Source organism: Astyanax mexicanus, chromosome 10, assembly GCF_023375975.1.
Source record: "Astyanax mexicanus isolate ESR-SI-001 chromosome 10, AstMex3_surface, whole genome shotgun sequence".
NCBI lineage: Eukaryota > Metazoa > Chordata > Actinopteri > Characiformes > Acestrorhamphidae > Astyanax > Astyanax mexicanus.
In genome coordinates this window covers 11,353,290-11,379,285 of record NC_064417.1, presented here as the reverse complement: position 1 = coordinate 11,379,285, position 25,996 = coordinate 11,353,290, and the positions used below count along the sequence as shown (strand labels likewise).

The window sequence follows — 25,996 nt, the reverse complement described above, 5'->3', positions numbered from 1 at the left end:
ATTTTCACCTGAGAACATTGGCGCTGCAGGCTTTAGAAACAGTGACTTCTTTCTAGCCAAACATATGCTTTATGCTGATGTGTTGAGGCATTCTAGAGTTACTTAGCTGTAAAAATGACACAGATTTTAGTGTCAAATGTGCCACGTCTTTCTTCAGCTCTCTGTGTATGTGTGTGTGACAAACACGTAAGAGGAGGGTCACACTGAACTATGGGAGCCCAGAAGGGAGCATAGTAGGTATTTATCGAATTAATAGATAAAATCGATTTATTGTCCAGCTTCATCTCAGAGGTGTTTGGAGCCTCTGACATGCACTCACAGATGACCGCTTATGACTGGAAATACCAGACACATTTTAAGTGAATACAGCCCAGGACACAAATTAGTAGCTCACTTTGGCTAGAGATCATCGTTGTCATATGAAGCCCCTCTCACCTCAGATGGAGCCTCTGCAGGAGTCATTGTGGGCGTGCCAGCTCCAGACTCCTCCTGCTCCCTGTGCAGAGAGTCATCGTTGGGCTTCAGGGCCTTCTTCTCCTCATTGCGAATGGATTCAAGCTCCAGCTGGATCTGCTTATACTTCATAAGAAGGTCCTCAAAGCTCTCGTCTACACCGTTCTCTGCTTTGCTGATACCATACACCGGCTTCCTCATCTGCGGACGGCAGCCCTGCTTCTCTGTGGTTGTCTGAGTTTAGGTGGCTTAACAGATCTTAACATAAAAATTATACACACACTGTACACACCCATCACAAACTCCACATAGCTCCAAAATATCTCTTTATCTAACTCAGAAAGTCCATCCAGCACTGCTGTGTTAATACTAATGACTGTATAAGTACCATTAACCCTGTTCCCACTTAATTAAATGTAAATGAGGGATCATGAAAATAAATGATTATTATTCTCGTTTTATTTTCTTTTTTTTTTTACATCGAAAAATTTTACAATTATACAGTCAGAATTTACATAAAAGCAGCCTTACAGTTGTTTAGATGATTAACCTCAGTAAAATAGAAAAATATTGCATAATGAATCATTATAAATCATAACGCAGTGAGATTGTGGGGAAGGTTTCAGATGGTTGAAACTGATGATATGGGATATTTTCACTTTTTTCTCTGAGCTACAATGTGTTTATGCTGTGTCTGAGACATCAGCATATCTACACACCCCTGGCCAGTAAAGACTGGATTTCTGGTTGAATCCCCGGCAGCACTCACTGAACTCACTATGGGAAAGACAGAAGCATGAACTGAAGAGACTAATGACGCAGCAAAGACTGCCAACAGCTCCCGGTCAACAATCCAGCACAGAGAGAATCGGCCCTCTCATCAGACTAACAATACCGAGAGGGAGATATGCTGCATTTTAGTAACTGAAATAGGAAACAAAAGGTATAACCCATAAACACTCCCCTTAAAGTTAAACTCGCACAGGCGGATGAATGTGTTAATGTTATAAGGATACTCCTGTTAGGAGAGTCTCTCCGGCCGTACTGTAAGGTTTCTCCGGGGTTGTATCGACCTGGATGGGGCCTGCCCTCCCCCCGGCTCCCCCTGCCTCCTCCGCGGTACCGCAGCCGGACCAGCGCTCCGTGACTCCGCTCCCAGAAGCTGGATCTCGGGCTCGGTTCTCCCGCTGGCCCCGGAGCTCTGAGAGACGCACGAAAGCGCGCTGAGCTCGGGCGAACCTGCGGCCTGCACACCGCCTCCTGCGGTTCGTCGTCGCAGATCTCCCCATCCTCCAGCTCCCCGTCCTCCCGTGGGGAGACGGAGCCCGGTCGGGCCGACATCCGAACCCGAGAAACGCTCGGAATTTAATATGAAGATTTAACGGAAAACCCGGGACGGTAGCGGAGCTCCCCCGGTCGTCAGCCGAAAACCGAACGAGCCCTATCTGACTCACTTCCTCTCGCGAGATTTCTGCATACACACGGCGTCTTATGCGAATGGTCCGTTCCACATCAAATGGTTCAATGGTTACATACTGCAACTGCTGCATTATTTAAGGTAGAACGGACAGTTCCAATAAAACGTTAACATTGTCTCGCCAAATCGCGTAGACATTATTTATCTACATATTACGATAAAGTAGCTACGACCGAAAATTAACGAACACTATCTGTACAAGTGTTCTATCGAGTTGTGCTAGCCATCGATATGTGCTACCTAGCGGCTGTGCGCATGCGCAAAATTTCAATTCCAACTGTTTTATTGTATTTTCGTAGAGATGGGTAACCCAGGTCAAGAAAGTAAAAATCCACCCAGGGTTTTGTACCAACTGCCTCTGCACCCCAAGCAGAGGATATGGATATTTACTTTCTGGACCTGGGTTACCCACGTCTAGTTTTTCCCATACCTGTCAACTCTCCCGTTTTGGCCGGGAAACTACCGTATTTTACTCCTCTTTCCCGCCGTCCTCCCGTATTAGTATTTTCGCGTAAATTTCCCGTATTATACTAAATAAAAAAATATATAGGCCACAGGCGACAATGCACTGACCGCTGTGTGTCTCTTAACCAATCGTGGTGCCGGTTCAAGGAGAAAGTCCCGCCTTTCAGGAGAAACAGCCAATCAGCTAGCTGGTTTTGCGGAGCGCAGTTTAGTGTGCGGGAAGCCCCGCCCCTCCCCTCGCTGTGAGTTCAGGCAGCTAGTCGGAGCAGCTGTCGTTAAAACTAATCTGGATATACTGGATATTTTTCTAAAAGAAAGGTAATTAACCATGTAAACTGTGATGAGATTGTTTCTGATAGCTGGTTAAAAAGACTCTTCTCTGGATCAAAACATAAATTAAACCCACTGTGTGTTTAATAAAATACAGCTTGTGACTCAGTTAGCTTAACTTTAGAATTAGCTAGATAGATATTCAGGGTTTGAGAAAAATCTACATATATATATAATGCCCTGCCCTGATGTGCCTGATCAGCCAATAACTATCATTTCCAAACTCTATTAGTTCAGGGCTAGTTTTAGGGTTTGTTAGAATTTGTTTAAAAGTATTGTGGTAATGTATTATAATGTAATGTAATGTATTATTTAGAAGGGGTAGAAGAGATGGTTGAGCTGGAGAGAGAGAAAATGTGGAGAGGGCTGAAACTGAACTGATCAGGAGTGGACTGAATGATAGAAAGAAGTATTAATGAAAGATTATTAATTGTGTAGGCCCCTTAGGACTATTATTTACTTATGGAATATATCTGATCCATGTCCTTTTTGTAAATTTGTTCACCCTTCAATTTCAATTTTAAATCTTTTAAATAAAAAAAAAAAAAAAAAAAAAATATATATATATATATATATATATATATATATATATATATATATATATACATATATATATGTATATATATATATATATATGTATATATATATATATATACACATATATATATATATATATATATATATATATATATATGTGTATATATATATATATATATATATATATGTATGTATATATATATATATATATATATATATATATATATATATATATATATATATATATATATTTTTTTTTTTTTTTTTCCTCGTTTGGGCTGTTGGGGCGGCGGAAAAAAATCCCTTATTTTTAAGTCCAAAACTTGACAGGTATGTTTTCCTGATAATTTAGTTGTTTAGCATTGTACAATCACAATCATCGTTTGCTTAAGTATTGCAAAAAAGTAATAAAAAGACACTTCTGCTGCAGACAGCATGTTCTAATAATTTGTATTTTTACAGTTAAACATACACTAGGGTAACACGGTTTGACAGGGTAGCAGAACTTGACAGAACACCGGTCTGAGAGAGCAGAGTCCACCCACTTTTACCCTGTTACATCAGAAAATAACTGCATAGCACTAGAGGGAGCCCGCGAACGAGTCCTTATTAATGTTGATAAATAGAGCTAAAATGATAAAAGAGGAAATGTAAAATATTGTCCAATTCCTTATCCATGACATTTATTCAATTTTAGAAATAAAATAAGCATTTTGCTGGAAAAAAGCAAAAAAACATACATGTGCTTTTCTTTTTTCTGCAGATAACGAGTTTTGAGCAATAGATTTGCTAGCATTACTGCTACTATGCACTGACTATAGTTGATGCTGGGAGTTACAGCCAGTTAAAAAGCTTTAAAAAATGCCTATGGTACTGAAACATTTAATATTGTTCTATGTTGAGAAAATGTGCACATTTTCGGTATAAAAATGGTCAAGCATGTATAAACTAATTTTATTCAAACGCTAAGTAACATATGAACCTATTCATTTTACACTCACTCGGAAGAGCCCTCTAGCGTCTGACAAACCCGCTACACATTCTCAAGTCTGTATTCTCTTCTATAGAAGATCTCTGATACTGCAATGTTTATTCTCTCTTTAACAGTTACACCCTGTCGCTATTGTAAAAACAAAAACACAAACAAAAAAATTAAAACACAAAAAGTTTATAAATATCTGTCTTGTTTTATTTTCACAAAAGTACTTAATGTCACGTTTAGAATGCAGTAGAAGTCGAAATGCCTTTACTATGGTTTAATATGACAGAAACTAAAATCATGTTTTATACACCCAATTTTATATTTAAAAGAAAAAAAAACACAGTAAAAATTCGTATTACTAAAATACTTATTATAATTTTTGTCATATTTGTATTGTGTCTTAATAATTATTATATTACACATGGTTCCATACTTAAATATTACATTACTGCTAATGTTAATGTTTAAACAGTTCCTAATGTACATTTTATTCATTTAAACGTTAATAAAGTTAGTTAATACAACGTTAAATAATGAAACTTGAAAGTTTGTTTTTATATTACAATTTTATTGGCAGCTTTTATTTTGTATTTTTGCGTTGAGTCGGTCGACAGGCCTCCTGCTGGACAGGCAGGGAAACGCAGGAAAGCGTCATTAGAATTTATCCAAAACAAGCCTGAGAATTTAAACTGAGAGTTTCCGCTGTTTTATACCGGAGGCTGTTTATCGCAGTTGGAGCGGTACATATATGATTAAAATGACAAGATAACACGTAAATTATATATTACAGAGTAAGTTCGTCATGGCGTCTGGAGGACACAGAACCTTCTCATTTAAAGTGGTTCTGCTGGGAGAAGGCCGAGTGGGGAAGACCTCAGTCATACTGAGATACTGCGAGAATAAGTTCTACGATAAGCACATTTCTACCCTGCAGGTAAGAGAACAGAGAGCGGCTTCATATCTGTTCTATTTCACACAGTTACTCTGATTATAAACTGCTGCTATACATCAGCCATTAGATTTTCTCTGTAAGGAGCAGGTTACAGGACTGTCCTGCAGTAATGATTTGTTCCAGTGTTAATGGTCTGTAAGGAGCAGGTTACAGGACTGTCCTGCAGTAATGATTTGTTCCAGTGTTAATGGTCTTAAGGAGCAGGTTACAGGACTGTCCTGCAGTAATGATTTGTTCCTGTGTTAATTGTCTGTGAGGAGCAGGTTACAGGACTGTTCTGCAGTAATGATTTGTTACAGTGTTGATGGTCTGTAAGGAACAGGTTACAGGACTGTTCTGCAGTAACGATTTGTTCCTGTATTAATGGTCTGTAAGGAGCAGGTTACAGGACTGTTCTGCAGGAATGATTTGTTACAGTGTTGATGGTCTGTGAGGAGCAGGTTACAGGAATGTTCTGCAGTAATGATTTGTTCCTGTGTTGATGGTCTGTGAGGAGCAGTTTACAGGACTGTCCTGCAGTAATGATTTGTTCCTGTGTTAATGGTCTGTAAGGAGCAGGTTACAGGACTGTTCTGCAGTAATGATTTGTTACAGTGTTGATGGTCTGTAAGGAGCAGGTTACAGGACTGTTCTGCAGTAATGATTTGTTCCTGTGTTGATGGTCTGTGAGGAGCAGTTTACAGGACTGTCCCGCAGTAATGATTTGTTACAGTGTTAATGGTCTCTAAGGAGCAGGTTACAGGACTGTCCTGCAGTAATGATTTGTTACAGTGTTAATGGTCTGTAAGGAGCAGGTTTACAGGACTGTCCTGCAGTAATGATTTGTTCCTTTGTTAATGGTCTGTGAGGAGCAGGTTACAGGACTGTTCTGCAGTAATGATTTGTTACAGTATTGATGGTCTGTAAGGAGCAGGTTACAGGACTGTTCTGCAGTAATGATTTGTTCCTGTCTTGGTGGTCTGTGAGGAGCAGTTTACAGGACTGTCATGCAGTAATGATTTGTTCCTGTGTTAATGGTCTGTAAGGAGCAGGTTACAGGACTGTTCTGCAGTAATGATTTGTTACAGTGTTGATGGTCTGTAAGGAGCAGGTTACAGGACTGTTCTGCAGTAATGATTTGTTACAGTGTTGATGGTCTGTAAGGAGCAGGTTACAGGACTGTTCTGCAGTAATGATTTGTTCCTGTGTTAATGGTCTGTAAGGAGCAGGTTACAGGACTGTTCTGCAGTAATGATTTGTTTCTGTATTGCTGGTCTGTGAGGAGCAGTTCACAGGACTGTCCTGCAGTAATGATTTGTTCCTGTGTTAATGGTCTGTTAGGAGCAGGTTACAGGACTGTCCTGCAGTAATGATTTGTTACAGTGTTGATGGTCTGTAAGGAGCAGGTTACAGGACTGTTCTGTAGTAATGATTTGTTACAGTGTTGATGGTCTGTGAGGAGCAGGTTACAGGACTGTTCTGCAGTAATGATTTATTACAGTGTTGATGGTCTGTGAGGAGCAGGTTACAGGACTGTCCTGCAGTAATGATTTGTTCCAGTGTTGATGGTCTGTGAGGAGCAGGTTACAGGACTGTCCTGCAGTAATGATTTGTTCCAGTGTTGATGGTCTGCGAGAAGCAAGTTACATGACTGTCCTGCAGTAATGATTTGTTCCAGTGTTGATGGTCTGCGAGGAGCAAGTTACAGGACTGTCCTGCAGTAATGATTTGTTCCAGTGTTAATGGTCTGTAAAGAGCAGGTTACAGGACTGTCCTGCAGTAATTATTTTTCCTGTGTTAATGGTCTGTGAGGAGAAGGTTACAGGACTGTCCTGCAGTAATGATTTGTTCCAGTGTTAATGGTCTGTAAGGAGCAGGTTACAGGACTGTCCTGCAGTAATGATTTTTTCCTGTGTTAATGGCCTGTGAGGAGAAGGTTACGGAACTGTCCTGTAGTAATGATTTGTTCCCGTGTTGATGGTCTGTGAGGAGCAGGTTACAGGACTGTCCTGTAGTAATGATTTGTTACAGTGTTGATGGTCTGTGAGGAGCAGGTTACAGGACTGTCCTGCAGTAATGATTTGTTCCAGTGTTGATGGTCTGTGAGGAGCAGGTTACAGAACTGTCCTGCAGTAATGATTTGTTTCTGTATTGATGGCCTGTGAAGGGCAGGTTACAGAACTGTCCTGCAGTAATGATTTGTTTCTGTATTGATGGCCTGTGAAGGGCAGGTTACAGGACTGTCCTGCAGTAATGATTTGTTTCTGTATTGATGGTCTGTAAGGAGCATGTTACAGGACTGTCCTGCATTAATGATTTGTTCCTGTGTTGATGGTCTGTGAGGAGCAGTTTACAGGACTGTCATGCAGTAATGATTTGTTCCTGTGTTAATGGTCTGTAAGGAGCAGGTTACAGGACTGTTCTGCAGTAAAGATTTGTTACAGTGTTGATGGTCTGTAAGGAGCAGGTTACAGGACTGTTCTGCAGTAAAGATTTGTTACAGTGTTGATGGTCTGTAAGGAGCAGGTTACAGGACTGTTCTGCAGTAATGATTTGTTACAGTGTTGATGGTCTGTAAGGAGCAGGTTACAGGACTGTTCTGCAGTAATGATTTGTTCCTGTGTTTATGGTCTGTAAGGAGCAGGTTACAGGACTGTTCTGCAGTAATGATTTGTTTCTGTATTGCTGGTCTGTGAGGAGCAGTTCACAGGACTGTCCGGCAGTAATGATTTGTTCCTGTGTTAATGGTCTGTAAGGAGCAGGTTACAGGACTGTTCTGCAGTAATGATTTGTTACAGTGTTGATGGTCTGTAAGGAGCAGGTTACAAGACTGTTCTGTAGTAATGATTTGTTACAGTGTTGATGGTCTGTGAGGAGCAGGTTACAGGACTGTCCTGCAGTAATGATTTGTTCCAGTGTGGATGGTCTGTGAGGAGCAGATTACAGGACTGTCCTGCAGTAATGATTTGTTCCAGTGTTGATGGTATGTGAGGAGCAAGTTACAGGACTGTCCTGCAGTAATGATTTGTTCCAGTGTTAATGGTCTGTGAGGAGCAAGTTACAGGACTGTGCTGCAGTAATGATTTGTTCCAGTGTTAATGGTCTGTAAGGAGCAGGTTACAGGACTGTCCTGCAGTAATGATTTGTTCCAGTGTTGATGGTCTGTGAGGAGCAAGTTACAGGACTGTCCTGTAGTAATGATTTGTTCCAGTGGTAATGGTCTGTAAGGAGCAGGTTACAGGACTGTCCTGCAGTAATTATTTTTTCCTGTGTTAATGGCCTGTGAGGAGAAGGTTACAGAACTGTCCTGTAGTAATGATTTGTTCCAGTGTTGATGGTCTGTGAGGAGCAGGTTACAGGACTGTCCTGTAGTAATGATTTGTTCCAGTGTTGATGGTCTGTGAGGAGCAGGTTACAGGACTGTCCTGCAGTAATGATTTGTTGCTGTGTTGATGGTCTGTGAGGAGCAGGTTACAGAACTGACCTGCAGTAATGATTTGTTTCTGTATTGATGGCCTGTTAAGGGCAGGTTACAGGACTGTCCTGCAGTAATGATTTGTTTCTGTATTGATGGTCTGTAAGGAGCAGGTTACAGGACTGTTCTGCAGTAATGATTTGTTCCTGTGTTAATGGTCTGTAAGGAGCAGGTTACAGGACTGTTCTGCAGTAATGATTTGTTTCTGTATTGCTGGTCTGTGAGGAGCAGTTCACAGGACTGTCCTGCAGTAATGATTTGTTCCTGTGTTAATGGTCTGTAAGGAGCAGGTTACAGGACTGTTCTGCAGCAATGATTTGTTACAGTGTTGATGGTCTGTAAGGAGCAGGTTACAGGACTGTTCTGCAGTAATGATTTGTTCCTGTGTTAATGGTCTGTAAGGAGCAGGTTACAGGACTGTTCTGCAGTAATGATTTGTTTCTGTATTGCTGGTCTGTGAGGAGCAGTTCACAGGACTGTCCTGCAGTAATGATTTGTTCCTGTGTTAATGGTCTGTAAGGAGCAGGTTACAGGACTGTTCTGCAGTAATGATTTGTTCCTGTGTTAATAGTCTGTAAGGAGCAGGTTACAGGACTGTCCTGCAGTAATGATTTGTTTCTGTATTGATGGTCTGTAAGGAGCAGGTTACAGGACTGTCCTGCAGTAATGATTTGTTACAGTGTTGATGGTCTGTAAGGAGCAGGTTACAGGACTGTTCTGTAGTAATGATTTGTTACAGTGTTGATGGTCTGTAAGGAGCAGGTTACAGGACTGTCCTGCAGTAATGATTTGTTCCAGTGTTGATGGTATGCGAGGAGCAGGTTACAGGACTGTGCTGCAGTAATGATTTGTTCCAGTGTTAATGGTCTGTAAGGAGCAGGTTACAGGACTGTCCTGCAGTAATGATTTGTTCCAGTGTTGATGGTCTGTGAGGAGCAAGTTACAGGACTGTCCTGCAGTAATGATTTGTTCCAGTGGTAATGGTCTGTAAGGAGCAGGTTACAGGACTGTCCTGCAGTAATTATTTTTTCCTGTGTTAATGGCCTGTGAGGAGGTTACAGAACTGTCCTGTAGTAATGATTTGTTCCAGTGTTGATGGTCTGTGAGTAGCAGGTTACGGGACTGTCCTGTAGTAATGATTTGTTCCAGTGTTGATGGTCTGTGAGGAGCAGGTTACAGGACTGTCCTGCATTAATGTTTTTTTCCTGTGTTAATGGCCTGTGAGGAGAAGGTTACAGAACTGTCCTGTAGTAATGATTTGTTCCAGTGTTAATGGTCTGTAAGGAGCAGGTTACAGGACTGCCCTGCAGTAATGATTTTTTCCTGTGTTAATGGTCTGTGAGGAGAAGGTTACAGGACTGTCCTGCAATAATGATTTGTTCCAGTGTTAATGGTCTGTAAGGAGCAGGTTACAGGACTGTCCTGCAGTAATGATTTTTTCCTGTGTTAATGGCCTGTGAGGAGAAGCTTACAGAACTGTCCCGTAGTAATGATTTGTTCCAGTGTTGATGGTCTGTGAGGAGCATGTTACAGGACTGTCCTGTAGTAATGTTTTGTTCCAGTGTTGATGGTCTGTGAGGAGCAGGTTACAGGACTGTCCTGCAGTAATGATTTGTTTCTGTGTTGATGGTCTGTGAGGAGCAGGTTACAGGACTGTCCTGCAGTAATGATTTGTTTCTGTATTGATGGTCTGTAAGGAGCAGGTTACAGGACTGTTCTGCAGTAATGATTTGTTCCTGTGTTAATGGTCTGTAAGGAGCAGGTTACAGGACTGTTCTGCAGTAATGATTTGTTCCTGTGTTAATGGTCTGTAAGGAGCAGGTTACAGGACTGTCCTGCAGTAATGATTTGTTTCTGTATTGATGGTCTGTAAGGAGCAGGTTACAGGACTGTCCTGCAGTAATGATTTGTTCCAGTGTTGATGGTCTGCGAGGAGCAAGTTACAGGACTGTCCTGCAGTAATGATTTGTTCCAGTGTTGATGGTCTGCGAGGAGCAAGTTACAGGACTGTCCTGCAGTAATGATTTGTTCCAGTGTTAATGGTCTGTAAGGAGCAGGTTACAGGACTGTCCTGCAGTAATTATTTTTTCCTGTGTTAATGGTCTGTGAGGAGAAGGTTACAGGACTGTCCTGCAGTAATGATTTGTTCCAGTGTTAATGGTCTGTAAGGAGCAGGTTACAGGACTGTCCTGCAGTAATGATTTTTTCCTGTGTTAATGGCCTGTGAGGAGAAGGTTACGGAACTGTCCTGTAGTAATGATTTGTTCCAGTGTTGATGGTCTGTGAGGAGCAGGTTACAGGACTGTCCTGCAGTAATGATTTGTTCCAGTGTTAATGGTCTGTAAGGAGCAGGTTACAGGACTGTCCTGCAGTAATGATTTGTTCCAGTGTTGATGGTCTGTGAGGAGCAGGTTACAGAACTGTCCTGCAGTAATGATTTGTTTCTGTATTGATGGCCTGTGAAGGGCAGGTTACAGGACTGTCCTGCATTAATGATTTGTTCCTGTGTTGATGGTCTGTGAGGAGCAGTTTACAGGACTGTCATGCAGTAATGATTTGTTCCTGTGTTAATGGTCTGTAAGGAGCAGGTTACAGGACTGTTCTGCAGTAAAGATTTGTTACAGTGTTGATGGTCTGTAAGGAGCAGGTTACAGGACTGTTCTGCAGTAATGATTTGTTCCTGTGTTTATGGTCTGTAAGGAGCAGGTTACAGGACTGTTCTGCAGTAATGATTTGTTTCTGTATTGCTGGTCTGTGAGGAGCACGTAACAGGACTGTCCTGCAGTAATGATTTGTTCCTGTGTTAATGGTCTGTAAGGAGCACGTAACAGGACTGTTCTGCAGTAATGATTTGTTACAGTGTTGATGGTCTGTAAGGAGCAGGTTACAAGACTGTTCTGTAGTAATGATTTGTTACAGTGTTGATGGTCTGTGAGGAGCAGGTTACAGGACTGTCCTGCAGTAATGATTTGTTCCAGTGTTGATGGTCTGTGAGGAGCAGGTTACAGGACTGTCCTGCAGTAATGATTTGTTCCAGTGTTGATGGTATGTGAGGAGCAAGTTACAGGACTGTCCTGCAGTAATGATTTGTTCCAGTGTTAATGGTCTGTAAGGAGCAGGTTACAGGACTGTTCTGCAGTAATGATTTGTTTCTGTATTGCTGGTCTGTGAGGAGCACGTAACAGGACTGTCCTGCAGTAATGATTTGTTCCTGTGTTAATGGTCTGTAAGGAGCACGTCACAGGACTGTTCTGCAGTAATGATTTGTTACAGTGTTGATGGTCTGTAAGGAGCAGGTTACAAGACTGTTCTGCAGTAATGATTTGTTACAGTGTTGATGGTCTGTAAGGAGCAGGTTACAAGACTGTTCTGTAGTAATGATTTGTTACAGTGTTGATGGTCTGTGAGGAGCAGGTTACAGGACTGTCCTGCAGTAATGATTTGTTCCAGTGTTGATGGTCTGTGAGGAGCAGGTTACAGGACTGTCCTGCAGTAATGATTTGTTCCAGTGTTGATGGTATGTGAGGAGCAAGTTACAGGACTGTCCTGCAGTAATGATTTGTTCCAGTGTTAATGGTCTGTAAGGAGCAGGTTACAGGACTGTCCTGCAGTAATTATTTTTCCTGTGTTAATGGTCTGTGAGGAGAAGGTTACAGGACTGTCCTGCAGTAATGATTTGTTCCAGTGTTAATGGTCTGTAAGGAGCAGGTTACAGGACTGTCCTGCAGTAATGATTTTTTTCTGTGTTAATGGCCTGTGAGGAGAAGGTTACGGAACTGTCCTGTAGTAATGATTTGTTCCAGTGTTGATGGTCTGTGAGGAGCAGGTTACAGGACTGTCCTGTAGTAATGATTTGTTACAGTGTTGATGGTCTGTGAGGAGCAGGTTACAGGACTGTCCTGCAGTAATGATTTGTTCCAGTGTTGATGGTCTGTGAGGAGCAGGTTACAGAACTGTCCTGCAGTAATGATTTGTTTCTGTATTGATGGCCTTTGAAGGGCAGGTTACAGGACTGTCCTGCAGTAATGATTTGTTTCTGTATTGATGGTCTGTAAGGAGCAGGTTACAGGACTGTTCTGCAGTAAAGATTTGTTACAGTGTTGATGGTCTGTAAGGAGCAGGTTACAGGACTGTTCTGCAGTAAAGATTTGTTCCTGTGTTGATGGTCTGTAAGGAGCAGGTTACAGGACTGTTCTGCAGTAATGATTTGTTACAGTGTTGATGGTCTGTAAAGAGCAGGTTACAGGACTGTTCTGCAGTAATGATTTGTTCCTGTGTTTATGGTCTGTAAGGAGCAGGTTACAGGACTGTTCTGCAGTAATGATTTGTTTCTGTATTGCTGGTCTGTGAGGAGCAGTTCACAGGACTGTCCTGCAGTAATGATTTGTTCCTGTGTTAATGGTCTGTAAGGAGCAGGTTACAGGACTGTTCTGCAGTAATGATTTGTTACAGTGTTGATGGTCTGTAAGGAGCAGGTTACAAGACTGTTCTGTAGTAATGATTTGTTACAGTGTTGATGGTCTGTGAGGAGCAGGTTACAGGACTGTCCTGCAGTAATGATTTGTTCCAGTGTTGATGGTCTGTGAGGAGCAGGTTACAGGACTGTCCTGCAGTAATGATTTGTTCCAGTGTTGATGGTTTGTGAGGAGCAAGTTACAGGACTGTCCTGCAGTAATGATTTGTTCCAGTGTTAATGGTCTGTGAGGAGCAAGTTACAGGACTGTGCTGCAGTAATGATTTGTTCCAGTGTTAATGGTCTGTAAGGAGCAGGTTACAGGACTGTCCTGCAGTAATGATTTGTTCCAGTGTTGATGGTCTGTGAGGAGCAAGTTACAGGACTGTCCTGCAGTAATGATTTGTTCCAGTGGTAATGGTCTGTAAGGAGCAGGTTACAGGACTGTCCTGCAGTAATTATTTTTTCCTGTGTTAATGGCCTGTGAGGAGAAGGTTACAGAACTGTCCTGCAGTAATGATTTGTTCCAGTGTTGATGGTCTGTGAGGAGCAGGTTACAGGACTGTCCTGTAGTAATGATTTGTTACAGTGTTGATGGTCTGTGAGGAGCAGGTTACAGGACTGTCCTGCAGTAATGATTTGTTCCAGTGTTGATGGTCTGTGAGGAGCAGGTTACAGAACTGTCCTGCAGTAATGATTTGTTTCTGTATTGATGGCCTTTGAAGGGCAGGTTACAGGACTGTCCTGCAGTAATGATTTGTTTCTGTATTGATGGTCTGTAAGGAGCATGTTACAGGACTGTTCTGCAGTAAAGATTTGTTACAGTGTTGATGGTCTGTAAGGAGCAGGTTACAGGACTGTCCTGCATTAATGATTTGTTCCTGTGTTGATGGTCTGTGAGGAGCAGTTTACAGGACTGTTCTGCAGTAAAGATTTGTTACAGTGTTGATGGTCTGTAAGGAGCAGGTTACAGGACTGTTCTGCAGTAATGATTTGTTACAGTGTTGATGGTCTGTAAAGAGCAGGTTACAGGACTGTTCTGCAGTAATGATTTGTTCCTGTGTTTATGGTCTGTAAGGAGCAGGTTACAGGACTGTTCTGCAGTAATGATTTGTTTCTGTATTGCTGGTCTGTGAGGAGCAGTTCACAGGACTGTCCTGCAGTAATGATTTGTTCCTGTGTTAATGGTCTGTAAGGAGCAGGTTACAGGACTGTTCTGCAGTAATGATTTGTTACAGTGTTGATGGTCTGTAAGGAGCAGGTTACAAGACTGTTCTGTAGTAATGATTTGTTACAGTGTTGATGGTCTGTGAGGAGCAGGTTACAGGACTGTCCTGCAGTAATGATTTGTTCCAGTGTTGATGGTCTGTGAGGAGCAGGTTACAGGACTGTCCTGCAGTAATGATTTGTTCCAGTGTTGATGGTATGTGAGGAGCAAGTTACAGGACTGTCCTGCAGTAATGATTTGTTCCAGTGTTAATGGTCTGTGAGGAGCAAGTTACAGGACTGTGCTGCAGTAATGATTTGTTCCAGTGTTAATGGTCTGTAAGGAGCAGGTTACAGGACTGTCCTGCAGTAATGATTTGTTCCAGTGTTGATGGTCTGTGAGGAGCAAGTTACAGGACTGTCCTGCAGTAATGATTTGTTCCAGTGGTAATGGTCTGTAAGGAGCAGGTTACAGGACTGTCCTGCAGTAATTATTTTTTCCTGTGTTAATGGCCTGTGAGGAGAAGGTTACAGAACTGTCCTGTAGTAATGATTTGTTCCAGTGTTGATGGTCTGTGAGGAGCAGGTTACAGGACTGTCCTGTAGTAATGATTTGTTCCAGTGTTGATGGTCTGTGAGGAGCAGGTTACAGGACTGTCCTGCAGTAATGATTTGTTGCTGTGTTGATGGTCTGTGAGGAGCAGGTTACAGAACTGTCCTGCAGTAATGATTTGTTTCTGTATTGATGGCCTGTTAAGGGCAGGTTACAGGACTGTCCTGCAGTAATGATTTGTTTCTGTATTGATGGTCTGTAAGGAGCAGGTTACAGGACTGTTCTGCAGTAATGATTTGTTCCTGTGTTAATGGTCTGTAAGGAGCAGGTTACAGGACTGTTCTGCAGTAATGATTTGTTTCTGTATTGCTGGTCTGTGAGGAGCAGTTCACAGGACTGTCCTGCAGTAATGATTTGTTCCTGTGTTAATGGTCTGTAAGGAGCAGGTTACAGGACTGTTCTGCAGTAATGATTTGTTACAGTGTTGATGGTCTGTAAGGAGCAGGTTACAGGACTGTTCTGCAGTAATGATTTGTTCCTGTGTTAATGGTCTGTAAGGAGCAGGTTACAGGACTGTTCTGCAGTAATGATTTGTTTCTGTATTGCTGGTCTGTGAGGAGCAGTTCACAGGACTGTCCTGCAGTAATGATTTGTTCCTGTGTTAATGGTCTGTAAGGAGCAGGTTACAGGACTGTTCTGCAGTAATGATTTGTTACAGTGTTGATGGTCTGTAAGGAGCAGGTTACAGGACTGTTCTGTAGTAATGATTTGTTACAGTGTTGATGGTCTGTGAGGAGCAGGTTACAGGACTGTCCTGCAGTAATGATTTGTTCCAGTGTTGATGGTATGCGAGGAGCAGGTTACAGGACTGTGCTGCAGTAATGATTTGTTCCAGTGTTAATGGTCTGTAAGGAGCAGGTTACAGGACTGTCCTGCAGTAATGATTTGTTCCAGTGTTGATGGTCTGTGAGGAGCAAGTTACAGGACTGTCCTGCAGTAATGATTTGTTCCAGTGGTAATGGTCTGTAAGGAGCAGGTTACAGGACTGTCCTGCAGTAATTATTTTTTCCTGTGTTAATGGCCTGTGAGGAGGTTACAGAACTGTCCTGTAGTAATGATTTGTTCCAGTGTTGATGGTCTGTGAGGAGCAGGTTACAGGACTGTCCTGCAGTAATTATTTTTTCCTGTGTTAATGGCCTGTGAGGAGAAGGTTACAGAACTGTCCTGTAGTAATGATTTGTTCCAGTGTTGATGGTCTGTGAGTAGCAGGTTACGGGACTGTCCTGTAGTAATGATTTGTTCCAGTGTTGATGGTCTGTGAGGAGCAGGTTACAGGACTGTCCTGCATTAATGTTTTTTTACTGTGTTAATGGCCTGTGAGGAGAAGGTTACAGAACTGTCCTGTAGTAATGATTTGTTCCAGTGTTAATGGTCTGTAAGGAGCAGGTTACAGGACTGCCCTGCAGTAATGATTTTTTCCTGTGTTAATGGTCTGTGAGGAGAAGGTTACAGGACTGTCCTGCAATAATGATTTGTTCCAGTGTTAATGGTCTGTAAGGAGCAGGTTACAGGACTGTCCTGCAGTAATGATTTTTTCCTGTGTTAATGGCCTGTGAGGAGAAGCTTACAGAACTGTCCCGTAGTAATGATTTGTTCCAGTGTTGATGGTCTGTGAGGAGCATGTTACAGGACTGTCCTGTAGTAATGATTTGTTCCAGTGTTGATGGTCTGTGAGGAGCAGGTTACAGGACTGTCCTGCAGTAATGATTTGTTTCTGTGTTGATGGTCTGTGAGGAGCAGGTTACAGGACTGTCCTGCAGTAATGATTTGTTTCTGTATTGATGGTCATTAAGGAGCAGGTTACAGGACTGTTCTGCAGTAATGATTTGTTCCTGTGTTAATGGTCTGTAAGGAGCAGGTTACAGGACTGTTCTGCAGTAATGATTTGTTCCTGTGTTAATGGTCTGTAAGGAGCAGGTTACAGGACTGTCCTGCAGTAATGATTTGTTTCTGTATTGATGGTCTGTAAGGAGCAGGTTACAGGACTGTCCTGCAGTAATGATTTGTTCCAGTGTTGATGGTCTGCGAGGAGCAAGTTACAGGACTGTCCTGCAGTAATGATTTGTTCCAGTGTTGATGGTCTGCGAGGAGCAAGTTACAGGACTGTCCTGCAGTAATGATTTGTTCCAGTGTTAATGGTCTGTAAGGAGCAGGTTACAGGACTGTCCTGCAGTAATTATTTTTTCCTGTGTTAATGGTCTGTGAGGAGAAGGTTACAGGACTGTCCTGCAGTAATGATTTGTTCCAGTGTTAATGGTCTGTAAGGAGCAGGTTACAGGACTGTCCTGCAGTAATGATTTTTTCCTGTGTTAATGGCCTGTGAGGAGAAGGTTACGGAACTGTCCTGTAGTAATGATTTGTTCCAGTGTTGATGGTCTGTGAGGAGCAGGTTACAGGACTGTCCTGCAGTAATGATTTGTTCCAGTGTTAATGGTCTGTAAGGAGCAGGTTACAGGACTGTCCTGCAGTAATGATTTGTTCCAGTGTTGATGGTCTGTGAGGAGCAGGTTACAGAACTGTCCTGCAGTAATGATTTGTTTCTGTATTGATGGCCTGTGAAGGGCAGGTTACAGGACTGTCCTGCATTAATGATTTGTTCCTGTGTTGATGGTCTGTGAGGAGCAGTTTACAGGACTGTCATGCAGTAATGATTTGTTCCTGTGTTAATGGTCTGTAAGGAGCAGGTTACAGGACTGTTCTGCAGTAAAGATTTGTTACAGTGTTGATGGTCTGTAAGGAGCAGGTTACAGGACTGTTCTGCAGTAATGATTTGTTCCTGTGTTTATGGTCTGTAAGGAGCAGGTTACAGGACTGTTCTGCAGTAATGATTTGTTTCTGTATTGCTGGTCTGTGAGGAGCACGTAACAGGACTGTCCTGCAGTAATGATTTGTTCCTGTGTTAATGGTCTGTAAGGAGCACGTAACAGGACTGTTCTGCAGTAATGATTTGTTACAGTGTTGATGGTCTGTAAGGAGCAGGTTACAAGACTGTTCTGTAGTAATGATTTGTTACAGTGTTGATGGTATGTGAGGAGCAAGTTACAGGACTGTCCTGCAGTAATGATTTGTTCCAGTGTTAATGGTCTGTAAGGAGCAGGTTACAGGACTGTCCTGCAGTAATTATTTTTCCTGTGTTAATGGTCTGTGAGGAGAAGGTTACAGGACTGTCCTGCAGTAATGATTTGTTCCAGTGTTAATGGTCTGTAAGGAGCAGGTTACAGGACTGTCCTGCAGTAATGATTTTTTTCTGTGTTAATGGCCTGTGAGGAGAAGGTTACGGAACTGTCCTGTAGTAATGATTTGTTCCAGTGTTGATGGTCTGTGAGGAGCAGGTTACAGGACTGTCCTGTAGTAATGATTTGTTACAGTGTTGATGGTCTGTGAGGAGCAGGTTACAGGTGTAGTGGATTAACCAGAGGATTTCTTCATGGCTTGGACACACACACACACTACCCCCATCTTATGGTCTAAAAGGAATGTTCTAACTTTACAATCACCCCAGAAGAACACTCTAAAAAAACCTTGGAGTAATCTTTTTCAAACAACCTTAAATTTCAAAATGACATTTACTGACTATTTCTTCACTCAGCCTCGCTCGAGAGCCCTAAATGCGAGTTTAGGGTAAAATTCTGTTTACATTCCTCCAAGTCATAAACCTCGGAGTTAATGTAAACATTTGGAACATTTGTAACACCATCACTAGGACGGGACTGCGGACTTAAGAGAGTGTCAAAACTTAATTAATGCCTTGGAAATTGTTAATTCACCAAATGTTGTACCAATTTAGGGGTTTGTGCCTAGTTATTTCTGCAATCACTTAGAAATAAGATTAATGAAATTAAGAGAAATGTTCTAAGCTTGGGATTCCATTTTCAACATTGCAGGCTCAAATTCTGTGGGGTGCAGAAAGAACTCCTTCCCCCACCGTCGTAAATTCAGACAGGCAAGGACCAGCCGCTTATCTAAACACAGCAGAGGGGGGAGAAATTTCTCACTAAGAAGATTTTGCTGAAAATACATATAAATTGACTATATAAAAAGGTGTTTTATAGAATGTTTACTAAATAATGGTATATGTGTCTGGTATATGGTATATGTGTCTGGATGTGTCCTGATTTAAATTTTCCTACACATTCAAGTCTGAATCAACAAGGTTTAACTAGCATTTGATAATTTAGCTTTATTTGGTTATCAGTGGTTTAACCATGTATTTTCTTTTAAGTGATTTAATTGGGTTTAAATAATATCATGACTCTTGATCTCTTTCTGACAGAGTACCATCCATCATTGTATTTCTAAGATTATCTTGAGTATTACAAAACTGTTTGTGGGCAATATATATATATTACATTTATTGTGATTCAATTGTAAGATTGTGTTTCCTGAATTTATCATCACAAACTGATATGCTGAAAAATGTATTTTGATCCACTGTTTAGTTGAGTTTTCTTTTGGTTGGGTCTATTAGAAAAATAGACCACTAGCTGATGCATGCTGACCATGTGAGCGAGGGGGGGTTTATGGCCCTTTGTGAATCCCCACCAAAGTTTGAAATTGCTCCTAGACCAATCAAAACACAGACATTTGGGCCACAGGGCCAATCATAGCTCAGGGGCCAAACAGGCCACAGAGACTAATAGTTAAACTGGGCAGACACAGTTCAGACACAGTTTAGAGTTGCCAGTTGAGTTTTGGGAGTTCAGGTCAGAGCAGTTGGAGGAGAAGCAGTTAGAGAAGGAGTGGGAGAAGGAGTTGGAGAAGATGAGTTGAGGAAAACAGTTAGAGGAGAGAGGTTAGGGAGCCCAGAGATGGAGGAAGGATAGACTGTTAGTTTAGTCATCTTAAGTTAGTTTTCTTAGACTAGTGCATTTAATCTTCAAGTATATTAATATTAGCTATCCTAGTTAAAATATCTAAGGTTATTTTACAATCTACGAAGCCAAGCATTATTCCATCTAAGTTTAGCTAAAGTACAGCTGAAAAAGAGATCCGCCAGATCCAACCCAGAAATCTGCGGTCCGGAGGCCACCAGCAAGCCACCTGAGAGCGAAGGGATTTCCCTGTGGGTTCTAATGGGGCTCCGTGCTGACACAGGAAGTCCACCCACCCTGCAGACAGGCTCACGTGATCCTTTTTCGGGGTGAAGCAGCAGACGACCAACCCAGGCGGACGTCACCAAGGCCCACTTCAACAACTCAGAGTAAGGCAGAGCTGGGTTTAATCTTTCGGCAGATGGTGTCTGTTGGTCATGGTTTGGTCGGGTTTTTAATAGAGCGTCTTTAGTATAGATGACTCATTTTGAGTGGCTTGGTTGGAAATAAGAATTGGTTTCGTAGACTTAAAATGCCTTAGACCCTTATTTAGAAATACTCACTTAATAGTTATATTAATCTTTATTCCTTTCATATCAGCATTATAACGTGTTTGTTCTTTTATTTCTCATTTATCATTCTACACTATGATTTGATAGCTAATGGCTACATTTATGACTTTTTAATGAATTATTTACTCATATCGGTGTGATTTAATAAATACTTTTATTTTACAAAACCTGTCATTTCAGTGTGTTTTTCTGGATAACTTGGTTATGAAAATTTCTGTCACCTGTAGAAACCACACCCTGAGATGTCTTGTGTTATTAATTAATTTGATTAATTAATTAATTAATTAATTAATTAATTAATTAATTAATTTATCTAATTAAATTAATTTAATAACTGGCGCCCAATTAAAAAATATTTCAACATCTCAATTAGCACCAGGTATTAAACCACTGAGCCGCTACACAGGACTGTCCTGCAGTAATGATTTGTTTCTGTGTTGATGGTCTGTGAGGAGCAGGTTACAGGACTGTCCTGCAGTAATGATTTGTTTCTGTATTGATGGTCTGTAAGGAGCAGGTTACAGGACTGTTCTGCAGTAATGATTTGTTCCTGTGTTAATGGTCTGTAAGGAGCAGGTTACAGGACTGTTCTGCAGTAATGATTTGTTCCTGTGTTAATAGTCTGTAAGGAGCAGGTTACAGGACTGTCCTGCAGTAATGATTTGTTTCTGTATTGATGGTCTGTAAGGAGCAGGTTACAGGACTGTCCTGCAGTAATGATTTCTTCCAGTGTTGATGGTCTGCGAGGAGCAGGTTACAGGACTGTCCTGCAGTAATGATTTGTTCCAGTGTTGATGGTCTGTGAGGAGCAAGTTACAGGACTGTGCTGCAGTAATGATTTGTTCCAGTGTTAATGGTCTGTAAGGAGCAGGTTACAGGACTGTCCTGCAGTAATGATTTGTTCCAGTGTTGATGGTCTGTGAGGAGCAAGTTACAGGACTGTCCTGCAGTAATGATTTGTTCCAGTGGTAATGGTCTGTAAGGAGCAGGTTACAGGACTGTCCTGCAGTAATTATTTTTTCCTGTGTTAATGGCCTGTGAGGAGAAGGTTACAGAACTGTCCTGTAGTAATGATTTGTTCCAGTGTTGATGGTCTGTGAGGAGCAGGTTACAGGACTGTCCTGTAGTAATGATTTGTTCCAGTGTTGATGGTCTGTGAGGAGCAGGTTACAGGACTGTCCTGCAGTAATGATTTTTTCCTGTGTTAATGGTCTGTGAGGAGAAGCTTACAGGACTGTCCTGCAGTAATGATTTGTTCCAGTGTTAATGGTCTGCAAGGAGCAGGTTACAGGACTGTCCTGAAGTAATTATTTTTTCCTGTGTTAATGGCCTGTGAGGAGAAGGTTACAGAACTGTCCTGTAGTAATGATTTGTTCCAGTGTTGATGGTCTGTGAGGAGCAGGTTACAGGACTGTCCTGTAGTAATGGTTTGTTCCAGTGTTGATGGTCTGTGAGGAGCAGGTTACAGGACTGTCCTGCAGTAATGATTTTTTCCTGTGTTAATGGCCTGTGAGGAGAAGGTTACAGAACTGTCCTGTAGTAATGATTTGTTCCAGTGTTGATGGTCTGTGAGGAGCAGGTTACAGGACTGTCCTGTAGTAATGATTTGTTCCAGTGTTGATGGTCTGTGAGGAGCAGGTTACAGGACTGTCCTGCAGTAATGATTTGTTGCTGTGTTGATGGTCTGTGAGGAGCAGGTTACAGAACTGTCCTGCAGTAATGATTTGTTTCTGTATTGATGGCCTGTTAAGGGCAGGTTACAGGACTGTCCTGCAGTAATGATTTGTTTCTGTATTGATGGTCTGTAAGGAGCAGGTTACAGGACTGTTCTGCAGTAATGATTTGTTCCTGTGTTAATGGTCTGTAAGGAGCAGGTTACAGGACTGTTCTGCAGTAATGATTTGTTTCTGTATTGCTGGTCTGTGAGGAGCAGTTCACAGGACTGTCCTGCAGTAATGATTTGTTCCTGTGTTAATGGTCTGTAAGGAGCAGGTTACAGGACTGTTCTGCAGTAATGATTTGTTACAGTGTTGATGGTCTGTAAGGAGCAGGTTACAGGACTGTTCTGCAGTAATGATTTGTTCCTGTGTTAATGGTCTGTAAGGAGCAGGTTACAGGACTGTTCTGCAGTAATGATTTGTTCCTGTGTTAATGGTCTGTAAGGAGCAGGTTACAGGACTGTTCTGCAGTAATGATTTGTTTCTGTATTGCTGGTCTGTGAGGAGCAGTTCACAGGACTGTCCTGCAGTAATGATTTGTTCCTGTGTTAATGGTCTGTAAGGAGCAGGTTACAGGACTGTCCTGCAGTAATTATTTTTTCCTGTGTTAATGGCCTGTGAGGAGAAGGTTACAGAACTGTCCTGTAGTAATTATTTGTTCCAGTGTTGATGGTCTGTGAGGAGCAGGTTACAGGACTGTTCTGCAGTAATGATTTATTACAGTGTTGATGGTCTGTAAGGAGCAGGTTACAGGACTGTCCTGCAGTAATTATTTTTTCCTGTGTTAATGGCCTGTGAGGAGAAGGTTACAGAACTGTCCTGTAGTAATGATTTGTTCCAGTGTTGATGGTCTGTGAGGAGCAGGTTACAGGACTGTTCTGCAGTAATGATTTATTACAGTGTTGATGGTCTGTGAGGAGCAGATTACAGGACTGTCCTGCAGTAATGATTTGTTCCAGTGTTGATGGTCTGTGAGGAGCAGGTTACAGGACTGTCCTGCAGTAATGATTTGTTCCAGTGTTGATGATCTGTGAGGAGCAAGTTACAGGACTGTCCTGCAGTAATGATTTGTTCCAGTGTTAATGGTCTGTAAGGAGCAGGTTACAGGACTGTCCTGCAGTAATGATTTGTTCCAGTGTTGATGGTCTGTGAGGAGCAAGTTACAGGACTGTCCTGCAGTTATGATTTGTTCCAGTGTTAATGGTCTGTAAGGAGCAGGTTACAGGACTGTCCTGCAGTAATGATTTTTTTCCTGTGTTAATGGTCTGTGAGGAGAAGGTTACAGGACTGTCCTGCAGTAATGATTTGTTCCAGTGTTAATGGTCTGTAAGGAGCAGGTTACAGGACTGTCCTGCAGTAATTATTTTTTCCTGTGTTAATGGCCTGTGAGGAGAAGGTTACAGAACTGTCCTGTAGTAATGATTTGTTCCAGTGTTGATGGTCTGTGAGGAGCAGGTTACAGGACTGTCCTGTAGTAATGATTTGTTCCAGTGTTGATGGTCTGTGAGGAGCAGGTTACAGGACTGTCCTGCAGTAATGATTTGTTTCTGTGTTGATGGTCTGTGAGGAGCAGGTTACAGAACTGTCCTGCAGTAATGATTTGTTTCTGTATTGATGGCCTGTGAAGGGCAGGTTACAGGACTGTCCTGCAGTAATGATTTGTTCCAGTGTTGATGGTCTGTAAGGAGCATGTTACAGGACTGTCATGCATTAATGATTTGGTCCTGTGTTAATGGTCTGTGAGGAGAAGGTTACAAGACTGTTCTGTAGTAATGATTTGTTCCTGTGTTGATGGTCTGTGAGGAGCAGGTAACAGGACTGTCCTGCAGATATTAATTGTTCCTATGTAAATCATCTGAGAGGAGCAGGTTACAGGACTGTTCTGTAGTAATGATTTGTTTCTATATTGATGGTCTGTGAGGGGCAGGTTACAACACTGTCCTTTAGTAATGATTTGTTCCCGTGTTAATGGTCTGTAAGGAGCAGGTTACAGGACTGTCCTGCAGTAATGATTTTTTCCTGTGTTAATGGTCTGTGAGGAGAAGGTTACAAGACTGTTCTGTAATAATGATTTGTTCCTGTGTTGATGGTCTGTGAGGAGCAGGTTACAGGACTGTCCTGCAGTAATAATGTGTTTCTGTATTGATAGTCTGTGAGGGGCAGGTTACAGGACTGTTCTGTAGTAATGGTTTGTTCCTGTGTTAATGTTCTGTGAGGAGCAGTTTACAGGACTGTCCTGCAGTAATGATTTGTCCCTGTGTTAATGGTCTGTAAGGAGCAGGTTACAGGACTGTTCTGCAGTAATGATTTGTTACAGTGTTGATGGTCTGTAAGGAGCAGGTTACAGGACTGTGCTGCAGTAATGATTTGTTCCTGTGTTAATGGTCTGTAAGGAGCAGGTTACAGGACTGTCCTGCAGTAATGATTTGTTCCAGTGTTGATGGTCTGTGAGGAGCAAGTTACAGGACTGTCCTGCAGTAATGATTTGTTCCAGTGGTAATGGTCTGTAAGGAGCAGGTTACAGGACTGTCCTGCAGTAATTATTTTTTCCTGTGTTAATGGCCTGTGAGGAGAAGGTTACAGAACTGTCCTGTAGTAATGATTTGTTCCAGTGTTGATGGTCTGTGAGGAGCAGGTTACAGGACTGTCCTGTAGTAATGATTTGTTCCAGTGTTGATGGTCTGTGAGGAGCAGGTTACAGGACTGTCCTGCAGTAATGATTTTTTCCTGTGTTAATGGTCTGTGAGGAGAAGCTTACAGGACTGTCCTGCAGTAATGATTTGTTCCAGTGTTAATGGTCTGCAAGGAGCAGGTTACAGGACTGTCCTGAAGTAATTATTTTTTCCTGTGTTAATGGCCTGTGAGGAGAAGGTTACAGAACTGTCCTGTAGTAATGATTTGTTCCAGTGTTGATGGTCTGTGAGGAGCAGGTTACAGGACTGTCCTGTAGTAATGGTTTGTTCCAGTGTTGATGGTCTGTGAGGAGCAGGTTACAGGACTGTCCTGCAGTAATGATTTTTTCCTGTGTTAATGGCCTGTGAGGAGAAGGTTACAGAACTGTCCTGTAGTAATGATTTGTTCCAGTGTTGATGGTCTGTGAGGAGCAGGTTACAGGACTGTCCTGTAGTAATGATTTGTTCCAGTGTTGATGGTCTGTGAGGAGCAGGTTACAGGACTGTCCTGCAGTAATGATTTGTTGCTGTGTTGATGGTCTGTGAGGAGCAGGTTACAGAACTGTCCTGCAGTAATGATTTGTTTCTGTATTGATGGCCTGTTAAGGGCAGGTTACAGGACTGTCCTGCAGTAATGATTTGTTTCTGTATTGATGGTCTGTAAGGAGCAGGTTACAGGACTGTTCTGCAGTAATGATTTGTTCCTGTGTTAATGGTCTGTAAGGAGCAGGTTACAGGACTGTTCTGCAGTAATGATTTGTTTCTGTATTGCTGGTCTGTGAGGAGCAGTTCACAGGACTGTCCTGCAGTAATGATTTGTTCCTGTGTTAATGGTCTGTAAGGAGCAGGTTACAGGACTGTTCTGCAGTAATGATTTGTTACAGTGTTGATGGTCTGTAAGGAGCAGGTTACAGGACTGTTCTGCAGTAATGATTTGTTCCTGTGTTAATGGTCTGTAAGGAGCAGGTTACAGGACTGTTCTGCAGTAATGATTTGTTCCTGTGTTAATGGTCTGTAAGGAGCAGGTTACAGGACTGTTCTGCAGTAATGATTTGTTTCTGTATTGCTGGTCTGTGAGGAGCAGTTCACAGGACTGTCCTGCAGTAATGATTTGTTCCTGTGTTAATGGTCTGTAAGGAGCAGGTTACAGGACTGTCCTGCAGTAATTATTTTTTCCTGTGTTAATGGCCTGTGAGGAGAAGGTTACAGAACTGTCCTGTAGTAATTATTTGTTCCAGTGTTGATGGTCTGTGAGGAGCAGGTTACAGGACTGTTCTGCAGTAATGATTTATTACAGTGTT

The 25,996-nt window shown here is 42.0% G+C and overlaps 2 protein-coding genes and 1 long non-coding RNA gene across 6 annotated transcripts in view; 2 read left to right on the top strand and 1 right to left on the bottom strand.

Annotated features, from left to right (window-relative positions):
- Positions 1 to 2,130, bottom strand: part of LOC103033276 (zinc finger C3H1 domain-containing protein) — a 50,135-nt gene extending 48,005 nt beyond the window's left edge. For all 3 annotated transcript variants that reach the window (XM_022685833.2, XM_022685835.2, XM_022685834.2), the window contains exons 1-2: positions 1,470 to 2,130; positions 436 to 677 (exon numbers count right to left, since the gene is read on the bottom strand). In XM_022685833.2, coding sequence (XP_022541554.2) covers positions 436 to 677; positions 1,470 to 1,794 — 567 coding nt within the window. In that variant the 5' untranslated portion in view covers positions 1,795 to 2,130. The remainder of the gene's footprint in view (positions 1 to 435; positions 678 to 1,469) is intronic.
- Positions 1 to 25,996, top strand: part of LOC125804701 (uncharacterized) — a 338,968-nt gene that overhangs the window by 223,572 nt on the left and 89,400 nt on the right. The window lies entirely within an intron of this gene.
- Positions 2,571 to 25,996, top strand: part of LOC103043082 (ras-related protein Rab-21) — a 35,555-nt gene continuing 12,129 nt past the window's right edge. The window contains exons 1-2 of one of the 2 annotated variants that reach the window (XM_049483868.1): positions 2,571 to 2,713; positions 5,035 to 5,178. In XM_049483868.1, the coding sequence (XP_049339825.1) occupies positions 5,047 to 5,178 (132 nt within the window). In that variant the 5' untranslated portion in view covers positions 2,571 to 2,713; positions 5,035 to 5,046. Of the gene's footprint in view, positions 2,714 to 4,873; positions 5,179 to 25,996 lie in introns of those variants that run through there. The other variant, XM_049483869.1, reaches the window with a different exon arrangement.